The following is an 11,723-nucleotide window of genomic DNA, read 5'->3' as shown; positions in this document are numbered from 1 at the left end:
CTTCTTGTATCACTATACACCTTGGAAGATCATAAATGATACTTATTTATTTGTCTCACAATTAGACTTCAAAATGCTATTCTTCATCAGGCAATGGTTAGACTGGATAGATCTGTCATATAGCACTCGTTAGAACATCTGCACTGTGATTGGTTGGTCAGTCGATGTTGATTGGCTGTTTGGTTGTTGTGTCTCTCTCCAGAGGGTTTTTTAATTATCACTTTTCACACCTTGAGGATTTCTTCGCCACTTTCCCTCTTGATGGTGTTAGGGTTGAGCTGGACCTGGATGGCTTCCTTGACACTGAGTATATTTCAACATTAAACAACCTCCCAGCCAAGAAAATGACTGTTCTTGTGTGCATGTTTGGCTACTACTGGACTTCAGTTTACCTCCTGTGTTTTCTGTCATTCTTTTTGGGACAGGCCTTCCTGTTTCTCCAACACAGACTTTGCCAAACTCGCTGTAGGGGATATTGTAGACAACACAGTCTTGTCTGTTGGGAGGGACTCCGTCTTTGGGGTGCATAATTTAGCTACGTCATGTTGTTTTTGATGTGATGACAGTCTGTATGCCATGAAGGCAGCAGAATTCAGCACTTATTCAATAAGCTTTCAATCATGATGCTTTATTTTCCTGGAACCAATACAGTCTATACCACTATCACCTTTTTACTTCATACAAGGTCACTTCTCTGGGAAAAGCTACATCATTTTTTTGCACTGTTGTATTATTTTACAGATACCTTGAAAGATCTTTTAGTCAAGGGGCTGCTTAGCATTGGGGTGTCTTTCCATGTATCATCAAGGTCTTGTTTCTCTCCACTGGGGTGTTTGGAACTACCTTATTCTTTCCTCTTCAAACTTTGGAGTTATTCAAGAATAAATTAGCACTGTTAACATGATGAAGCCCTGATGTAAAGAGTCACTAAAAAGATGATTAAACTAAATTTAAAAATGCAGGGGACACAAGGGCTAGATCGACCATACTATAGTATTACTTTATGTTTCACATATATATCTATATTGTACAATACTTTTAGTACTACTTTCAGGTATTGGCATCAACTTTTCCTAGTATTTTCTTAATCCATTTTTGGTCACCATGGGATGACAGCAATTACTCAATTAAAAGCAAAGCAAACTGGCCAATACCTGAAACTCACTCATAAAAGTATTTTCTATATGTTCTGAAGTGATCATGTTCCTTTATCCTTATTTCATATTCCATTCATTTTTCCACTTTCAATCAAGATTTTAAGAATCTTTATCGTTGAACAAGGCATTGGATAAAGGTAAGCATGCTTACAATGTTTTTTTTAATCTTATAAAAAGACTTCACTTAAGTCTCGTACTAATCAGATAATCTCTTAGTGAGTTTGATTTCTTGTACTAAACCTTAATTTATTGTGTTAAGCATATGTCTAACTGAATTATGTACAGGAGCTGCTCAGTCCATCAAAGTGTTAAAATCTTAATTACTTCTTGTCACTTCACTTCACATTACTTCACTTGAATTGCACACACATTATTGACAGTAACAAACCTTGATGATGGTTAATAGGGCACGCCCCAGGGGTTGTTTACCCCAGCTTGTGTTAATCCCTAAAAACCCAAGGTCGTTATTGACATTGATTCTCAAGATTTAATCAGCAGAACTCCTTTATATCTAGTATAGCATGTTATACAATGTGCAATAGTGAGTTGCATCTAGTCCATCATATTTTCATAATTCTAATGTTCTTTACACATTTTTGATATATTTAGTTCAATAACTAAATGTCTCATACACCTAGTAAATTTCTTTTGCCTATGACTAGCTTAGTTTCTATGTCATGGTGCTAATCAAGATATTTATTAGTTAATGATATCTTTTTGGCGTACCAGTTTAGTATGGTCATCTAGTGAAATGGGGTATTTAAACACAAACACAAAACATTAACTTCATTAATTGTTCAAGAACTGCATAAAATTACTTTTCGACATATTATAATGCCATTCATTTATTTAGTTTAAAATTTTTAAGATTACTAGAATATTTATCTTGTTTTTTTAAAGAGCCAGATCATCCAACCCTAGATTCTTGCTATTAGCAAATTGAGAAAAGAATACATGTATTGTCCTACCATTTGTCCTATCTTCTCAACAACAGACACTTGACACAATCTTTTTTATCTCACTGTCATTTATTTAACAAGTTTTTAAAGATTACTAGAATATTTATCATGTCTTTTTAAGAAGCCAGATAATCCAATCCTAGATGCGTACCATTAGCAAATAGAGTGAAGAAAATTGTTCTACCATTGGACTTATCTTCACAACAATCACTTGCCACGATCGATTTTAGCTTATTGTAAAGTAAAAAAGTGTAAAGACTCATCATCAAGATATAAATTTAATCACTACTGACGACACATTCCACACACAATCACTTCAGACAAAAAGTTTACATCAAGACCAAATCTAACCAGTGACATCTCAGATCAATGCAAGTTTCTTTTCTGCAAAGCTAATCGTTCACAATGATTCAAACTATACATAACAACAATAGGTTTATTCTTACACTCCACACAATACCCATCTGAAGTGAAATATAACACATACAACATTAACAACCTTAGCAACAGTTAATATCTACTTTCACAGGCTCCACTTTGCCTCGTTTTCAATAGAGGAAAAACGATGCTGTCGTACAGCATTCTCTGATTTATCAAACTGCTCAGACTCCAACAGGCTAAACAGCAATATTTACTCTTTCAGCCACTATATTGCCTTCAGCATTATAACAGAACTGGGACATCCAGACGATCAAACAGTACACCTCTAGCTCTGAAGTCCACACACTTTCCTACTGAGCAACGCCTGCTCTGTTACAAATAGCACAGCTCACCAAATATATTTTTTGGGAAACTTGAATTTGGATAATTCGTTTTTATAGCACCATAGTTTTCATGTGAGAAAGATTCAATCATTACTTCAACAGCATAACCAGGCCTAAGGTTAAGTCTAGGGATTTATGATTATTTTAACTGCAGATAACACTTATTTTATTATTTAATACTCAAAAATTTTAAATGATTACCATCAAACGTTTCGAAAAGTTTCATTAATACTATGGAGTGGAGAGCTATGGCATTGTTCCTCACTAAACTATTAATTCAGCTTCTCTCGTAACGTTCTACTTTTCCTACTAATGGTAGACACAATTGCTTGTCGTACGTGAATGTTTTATCTCAGAATTGATCTTACAAAGTCTAAATATTAGTTTCTATTATATCTTATAGTTATCAGTGTGGTAATATCTTATGCCAGTTACTCACCTGTATCCTGTATTGATTGAATCCAAAAGTACACCAGAGGTAAGTCTTTCACTGTAGACAAATGTTAGTATACCGGAGTTCAATACCAACCACAAATGGGTTGGTAATATTTAAACATAGCGCGCTGCAACATGTATCGTAGATCTTGATTGCAAAAACTATATATTTTTATGGTGGCATCATTTAATATTAGGAAAGCATGGGTGGTATGCACTGCCAATGCATCAACCCTCACAAATGGGACACAGGTTCAATACCTGACAGTTATAGTGTGATGCCAGTAGTGTTTTTTGTTGGTTCTCTACTGTGCTTCAAGGGTTTTCTCTGGGTTTTTCCTCCCTTGACGAAAATGAACTTCTAAATTCATCAGCAATTGAGGGCCATACTAGAACAAGCCTCCTTGCTTTATCTATTGTAAGCTCATAAAAGATTTTTTTTTTACTTTTCCTCCCTAGTCTTACTATTATAACAAGCACTCGATAGTCATGATAGTCAAATAACAAAACCACGCAAACATCCAATTCATTTTAATGCAACCAATACCCAATTATCTAAATGAAAACTTAATTATCTCAATATCTATGGGTAAACCCAATAGTTTAAGGATTCAAATATCTTGGTGAAAGGTAGGTACAATCAATTCTCAGATATCTGACTGTGTCGTATTCTGGCAGTATTCTTTGTGCAACTAGTTTAGTATGTTTATGCTAAACCATGGTGGTATTTACTATAATGTATTGCAATCAGCTGTGTAGTCCTATACGAATCAAATTTGTCACCTAAGAGGTCTTTGATTCATAAAGGAGTTGAAGTTGTTAGCTCTCTGCCTTGATCTGAGGGTTGTTCCTGGGTTCTCCAGTTTTCCTCCCTCTGCAAAACCTTAGCTTATCTCCAATCTGTGAGTTAGTTGTGCCCTTGATTCATAAATGAGTGGAAGTCATTAGCTCTCTGCCTGATCTCAAGATTGTTTCTGCGTTCTTCAGTTTTCCTTCGTTTATGACAAACTTATTTCCAAACTGCAAGTTAGCCGTCCCCTGTCTTTGATCAGTCAAGAGGTTTTTTTTTTTGAATTATCAACAATTTTTTAAAAAAAGTTTTTGAAGGTACATGTCATGAAACTATTAGCTATTCTGAGGAAGATAAAAAAGCTGGTTGGAGTTGACATTGTTTTGTATTGTGGGGCTATTTTCAAGGATAGATGCTATCTTAAAAAGGTCCTCTAAATCAGCCCCACAATGCACTGCAATGCAAACTATTTCCAGTTTTTTATCAACCCAAGAATGATTTATATCAGATGAGTTTACTCAACAATAAGTACAAAGTAGAGCTAATGAGAAAATGCAAGAAGAGATGCTTCATCCATTTTTGAAATTGGTGCTATTTGTGTTGTACATAGTAATGTCTTTAATCTATTACGTTTGCTTATCTGTATCATTTCTCATGTGCCTCTTGACTGTTGTTCACTGCAGTGAAGTCTCCTAAAAAGTACAAAACCAAATAAATAAATACCATGTAAAATACAAATATTTTAATTTGATCTGAATTTTTTTAAATTTTCACTAGGTGGAAGACGTTTTATAAAGTTGATAAAGGTAGTATGATTCAAAACAAACCTAAACAATGCTAATACTCAAGATATTCTTGGCTTTCACCTATGTCATTGAAAAAGTTTCCAAAAACAAATATGCAACAAAGCTTCCACAGACCGAAAGAAAAAAAAAACTTTATATAGAGATAAAAACGATTGATTATACCCATAATTTAGTTGAAATGTATGGGTCTTCCATCTTTGTGTCCCGATGAGAGGCACAATACAGGTGAAAATCCTGTTTATAATTGCACCCAATTCAATATTTTAATAACTATAATTATTGAAGTAAAGTTAAGAATCATCTACTAAAATAAAAAAAGTGTAATCTTAATCAAATGTCCCTACTTCTACTGCTTTTAAAATGTGTGACAATGATTGCGTGACAGAATTTGACTGGTGATAAATCTAAAACCAAACATGAAAAACAGAAAATCTTTTTGTTAAAGGTTTTCTTTTACTGCAAATTTCATAAACATGTGCATTCTGTGACTCCAAGTTGCACACTGAAATTTGTTTTTTTTTGCTGCCACCAGTCAAATATATGTAAGGTACTGACTGATTAGATGTGATTGACGGCAGGGGAAAACCAATTTCAGGATACAGCTTGCAGACACAGAGTTCACACGCTTGTGAGAATCGCAGTAAGGGCGTAAACAAGACATTTGACAAAGAGTTTCCTGGAGTGAATACTTTGAATTTTAGTTTTTTAATGGCGTCATGTGAAACCAAGAATTGGTTGGCAGATATTCAATTACTGTAAACAGGTAGAAGGCAAAATCATTCAACCATGACAAAACAGGTAAATCCTGTTATATCACAATATTAAATTACACCACAGATTTTGTTTTCAATGTGATTAGTAACCTGTTAACAATAACAGGGAGATCAAACTTGACATAGCAGTACACTCACTTCTGGGGGTCACAGGTTGGATTCCTTGATCAATTGGAATTTTGAAGTTGATTTTTTAAATGCCAATAGATTAACAAAATGACAAAGGTTAATCTTGAACACAATTAAACAAAACCCATACCAACAGAATAGATGCTTTACTATAGGGAAATCAAAAGGCAGGTTCCAAAAAGTAAGACTATTACGGAAACTACCAAGACATGCTGGATATATTTTTCAAGAAAAAATAATTGCCCACTATAAACATTATCAAGCCTATTAGTCCCATATTCTAAAAAGCTGTAAGCATTACACCATCACCAAGAAAAAAAATGAGTGAAGTGAAAATATACAGTAGTTGAATTGTTTTGAATTTCCTAGCATTAGTATTATCAAGTATTATCCAAGTATTGGCTGTAAAATATGAAAAACAAAATCTTGGGAGCCTAGTATTAGTATTATCAAAAGATTCTGTAAAATATGAAAAACAAAATATCTTGGGAACCTTTTTGTTTAGCTAAAATAAGCTTCAAGAAATAAAATAACATGAACTTTCAACTAAGATCTTGTGTTAAAACTATATTTTAGGTATATAAATTATCACAGAGGTTTCAATAAAAGGTGAATGCCGGTGATTGATTGTTGGGTACTTTATCTCTCACTGTCAGGTATGATACAATGAAATTGAAAATCATTAATATTAATCTAGTGTGCAGACACAACCACCTATTGTCAAGAAAGCCCGAAAAGCCAAATAGTGGACACTTCATTCAGAAGACAATAGCAAAAATTCTGTTAAAAATTTTTTTTTCAAAAAGATCGAGAAAAAACAACTATTAAGAACCATTTTTCCTATGTAGCTTTATATTCTAGTAGAATGGAGTTCTGTAATTGTTTATTGCACATGCTCTTGCATTTCATTTTATACTAACATGGTCATCCCTCTAGATTCACCACCACTGTATCTATACTGCTTAAAGACTAGTTTTTCACTTTCACTTCTCTATTTTACAACACTTTATTCTCACTTTTCGTATCATTCAATTCCATTCTCATACCATAAAGGCCCAGTTATAAGCACCCAAGTTAAAATCTCAGTTATAAACCCACTAATGCAAATATCCTTCACTCTATAAGCCCCCCCACCCCATCCAAATTATGAGACCATGTTTGGTGTTTTGTGTTCATTTAACTGATTCCCATAATAACTTGAATGAGAAGAAATAAATAAATAAAAGTTTCCCTTCTTCATCCTCGACTTTCTTTTTGGAGCACCCATCACCAGGAGCATGGGGGAGGGGGGCGGGTGGCGGGAGCAAGTGGGCCAGCCCCTCTGCCCCCCCTCCATTGTGGCAACAAAATTGTGGCTTTTCAAAAATTCATAAGTTAATTTTTTTATTTTGTAAAAAATAAGGCCAAACAAAAAAGTCAGTGTGTTTCCTGTTGCATGAGAAAAATAATTGGGGTCGGTAGGTCAGATTTTTTCTTTACTGGTACAACAGTGGAAATTAGCTTACTGGGAACCCTGTGGTGCATTTTTGGAATGAAAAATATTAGGGTTGGCAAAAATTGGCAAAAAAATTAGGGTCGGTATCACAACAGGAAACATTAATTTTTATGTTTGGCCTAATGTAAAACATAATGCCAGATTGGTTATGCATTTCTTTTCGTTTCTTTTTCTTCAGCGTTTCAGAGGTTAAACAAAACAACAAGTTTTGGAACTTTAGATCCTTCTGAAAACCCTAACTATTCCCCTGATATTTCCCCTAGAATATAAGCTCTCAGCTTTAAGCTCATTAAAATTCCTTACAAACATTTTGTAAAAATATAATGTAAAACATAATGCCAGATGTGTTACGCATTTCTTTTCTTTTCTATTTTTGTTCAGTGTTTCAGGGGTGGAACTTCAGTCTCCCCCTTTGGAAAATCCTGACTATGCCTCTGACCACTCCCCTTGAGTATAAGCCCTCTCAGTTATAAGCTTATTAAAACTTTCTTACAAAAGAGCATAACCCAAGGGTAAATAACTGGGATTCTACCGTATCCGCCACCTTGTATTTTCTATATACTACTCCACCACAACCACATATGCTTTCTGACTTCATTATATCTTAATACACTTAAGTCTCCAACCCCTCTGTATGTTCCATTCAGTGTCGCAAACCTTGATTTTCCTACTGTCTCTGTATTCACATAACCAATTAAACAATGGACACTGGCTAGATGGACACAGCCTAGATGAATGCAGGCTAGATGGATGCAGGCTAGATGGATGCAGGCTAGCCATGTGTACTTAATTAAAATTAAAATATTTCTTCACTAAAGTTTAGTCATTCATCATTTGGCAATTTTGAAGCAAACTGTTAAGTTCAATAGCAAAAACATAAGAACTCTCCTGTTCAAGTTGTCTAAACATCTACATAATTAAGCATAGGAGGTTTCATGCAAGTGCTATTTTGAGGTGTAATGTTCCCATACATCATTAAACTGTAAATATTTCGTAAACAAACAAAATGATTATATTCAGAGAAAATCAAGAAAATTTTAAATGTTTAGATCCAAAATATTTCAATATTGATGACCAGCACTCACTCATGAACCTTCCCACAGCAGATAGCAATGTTTTACTCAAGACCATTTTCTATTTTCTTGTGCAAGCATAATACATCTAACATACCAGCAAATATGGTTACCAACAAGACCAAGGGAGCAGAGAAAATTAATCATAACCATCTCCAAATATTATTCCACCTCTGAAACTGAAAAAGAAAATTCAAATTTAAGAAAATCATTCATTATAAATTGATCAATATATAGACTGATTCCATACATATAAGTCAGACTAGGTTAAACATTTTTCTGTTAAAAAGTCCAGTGCTTAGCATAATGGCTAGTCAGTTACAATGACCAGCTAAAATAGTTTTAGCCCAGTCATCCAAGGAAAAAATTTTCAATTGCCCTATTTCATAATGACGTCACGGTTTGCTTACACTGGCTAAAATGATACAAATTTAGGCAAAATTCAAGCTTAATTTTCTTCTTTCGAGATATTTAGAGTAATATTTAGTTGTTCTTGCCTTCACCAGCTTATAAACCAAATTTCATTGTGATTTAAGATGTGTGGTTGTCATTCCATCCCCCTCCAGCGACCATGATCCCTAGCGTTAAAACAATAGTTTGTTTTGATGTGACGTCATTATGAAATAGGGCAATTCCAAATTCAAAAATATTGGGGGGTGGGGTGGGAGGAATTCTTAATAAAGAGAAAAAATGGGCAGGGGAGGGGGGGACAAACTCAGACTTGGTAGATTATTGGAGTTAATTTTTATGGACAACAATTATTTCCCAACAAACACTAACAAATGGGAATCAAATATGTTTTCCCAGTCATGGAGATGGGGTGAGGATTTATTTCCATCCAAAACCGATCTCATTGCTGGCACTGAGGGTGGTCACTGTAAGGGTTTAATGCATCCTCAGTGGTTCATTTACGTCCCCAAATTCTTTGCTTGCAATCACGTGACAATTTGACTGAAATTTTGCTTCCGGTTTCCAAGTGACGGTCAAGTAAACAAAGATGGCTCCTCGCGCGGGTAAAGTGAACGATCAATCTGTCCCAAAAAACGCTCTTTCAGAGTACGCTAGTAATCTTGACTGCATATCCAAGTCAAGATATATCAACAAAATATCTATCTGTGATGGAATTGATCCATATTCTATGAAAACAAAGGACTTTTCTAAGGATTTCGCCATCTTTCCCGACCTTCAGTTCCCGGACATTTCTAACTATCTTGTAGTCCAAACATTGTTTTATACCAAATCTCAGATGAAAGCCTTCAAAAGCCTTGAAGCTTATAACTTCTTCGTGTGTGGATGGGTTAGTGATGTTGGTGTTAAGATCCTCAAAGACAATAATCACCTTATTTTTGCAAGGGTACGTATCCAAGAATATAAGCTGAGACAGTCGTTTTTACATCTGTGTGTGTGGCGTTTTCTGTGCCTATAATAATAAGTAATGTCTTCCATGTGTAGATAAACAAATTGTTAAACCTCTAGCTACAGCAAAATCATTATTTCCCTGTCTTTGCAGGTCAACCATTCTCAGAGATCAACTAAAACACCGTTGAAGACTTGGGTCATCCTCAAAGAAGATGGCGAAGTCATTACAGCTCATTGCAACTGCATGGCAGGGTAAAGCATTTGATTTCAATGTAAAAGATAGACATATCAAGAGAAAAGACTTCTATGCATTGATATTTGACGTCTTAATTTCTAAGTTTTACATATCTATCTATAGGCTGGCAGAGTCATGTTCACATGTGGGAGCTATTCTTTACTACATTGAAACTGCAGTTCGTATGCGCGAGTCTTCCACTTGCACAATGGAAAAGAGTAAATGGTTGATGCCAGCACATGTTAAAAAGGTATTTTATCATTTTGATTGTAATATAATGTAAGTTTTTGACTATGAAAATATAATGCCATTTTAAAAACATTGTATTTAACAGGATTGATATATACAAGTTGCTTAAATATGCATACATAATGAACCGGAAGTGACGTGCATTGCAAGCAAAGAATTGGAGACAGGACCGCCACTTAATGTGGTCATCTGACATTAAGTTATCAAGGTTTATACTTTCAATTTTAGTGGCCAAACAATCAATATTATAGAGTGCAAACAATTAATTCGTGAAACACTAATTACTAAATAGTACAAAATAGTGCTAATTAAACAATAGAAAACAATGGAATTTGCATGAAAGTGTGCTATTTAGCTTTACTAAAGTTTCACAGTTATATTGTTTGCAGTCTAAGCAAATAAGTCGCTAGATGAGCGACCATTATTATAAGCACAATGGAGTCAAAGCTATGAATTATGGAATCTGTGTTATCAATATTTTTAAGAGGAAAAAATATTTTGAATAATATTGTTTCCTATAACCTCTATTCTTGAAAAAATTATTGTCACAAAACACTTCCAAAAACATATGTAATAAGTCAGCATTTTATAATTTCAATGTTGTCTTTAAATTTCTCTACGAAGGGGGTAAGCAGAGGTTTTTGTCTTCAAAATACGAATAAAATGAGTCTTACAAATTCTTTTGAATATAAAGAAAATTGAACAACGATATTTAAAAAATATTTAAAACACATCGTTAAAACGGTTCAAACATAAATAAACTATCTTACGAACACAACAATGTTTGAAACAATTTACTGGGACGACCAACGACGACTGCACACATGCCAAAAGAAATACTTGCCAACTCAACAAATATACCGCAAATATCGAGAGAAAATATCTACAGAGAAGCATAAAACCTTCAATGAAATATTTGAAGAGTTTTCTTATGGTTCTGAACGTTTCTTACCCTCTAAATAGCGACTTTTCAAATAGCATCTTTTCAAATCTTCCAAAATCCGCCATGTTTCTCTTGCTGATGTAACGCCGAAAGGGATGACGGGACATCTGTATACCCATAATACCTTGCGCATTAATTTTAAAATATGATGATGATGATGATGATGATGATGCTGGTAATAATGATACTTCCTTCAAATAATTATGGAAAAATACAAGGCTAAAAATATTTGAAAGAATAAGGTATCGACCCGCAAAATTTTTAATAGTAATTTATTTTTAATTAATAAATAATTATCATTTAATTAATTATTTATTTTATAGTTTAATTTCATTCCATATCGCCATTTTCCTTACATATATCCATATTCGGGTTCTGCTTTAAACCCCAGATTTAAGCCCCAACTTTGTACATTTATGTAACCGTAACACAAAAAAATTATCGTTAGGGTTAGGGTTAAGAGCTCTTAGCCCTAACCCTAACAATAAATTTTACCCAAGAAAACCTTAACCCTAACCCTAACGCTATTAACGAAGCCGGCCATCCCTAACCCTAA

At 34.2% G+C, this 11,723-nt stretch overlaps 1 protein-coding gene and 1 long non-coding RNA gene across 2 annotated transcripts; one reads left to right on the top strand and one right to left on the bottom strand.

Annotated features, from left to right (window-relative positions):
* Positions 1-3,926: 3,926 nt before the first annotated feature.
* On the bottom strand, positions 3,927-11,252 carry LOC148909015 (uncharacterized). The gene is made up of 3 exons (XR_016120507.1): positions 11,177-11,252; positions 8,479-8,560; positions 3,927-4,797 (listed from the first exon to the last, which is right to left on the bottom strand). It is a non-coding gene; the product is annotated as an uncharacterized LOC148909015 (long non-coding RNA).
* On the top strand, positions 9,116-10,315 carry LOC116287134 (uncharacterized). The gene is made up of 4 exons (XM_089033567.1): positions 9,116-9,735; positions 9,892-9,992; positions 10,099-10,225; positions 10,310-10,315. Exons 1-4 carry the CDS (start codon positions 9,379-9,381, stop codon positions 10,313-10,315), a joined length of 591 nt encoding a protein of 196 aa, XP_088889693.1. The 5' UTR covers positions 9,116-9,378.
* Positions 11,253-11,723: the final 471 nt, after the last annotated feature.

This window comes from Actinia tenebrosa, unplaced genomic scaffold (genome assembly GCF_029948245.1).
Source record: "Actinia tenebrosa isolate PJP-AT-01 unplaced genomic scaffold, QUT_ActTen_1.0 PGA_scaffold2__45_contigs__length_23673736, whole genome shotgun sequence".
In the NCBI taxonomy this organism is placed as follows: Eukaryota; Metazoa; Cnidaria; class Anthozoa; order Actiniaria; family Actiniidae; genus Actinia; species Actinia tenebrosa.
The sequence above is the reverse complement of the archived record's forward strand: the minus strand, read 5'-3'. Positions and strand labels throughout refer to the sequence as shown.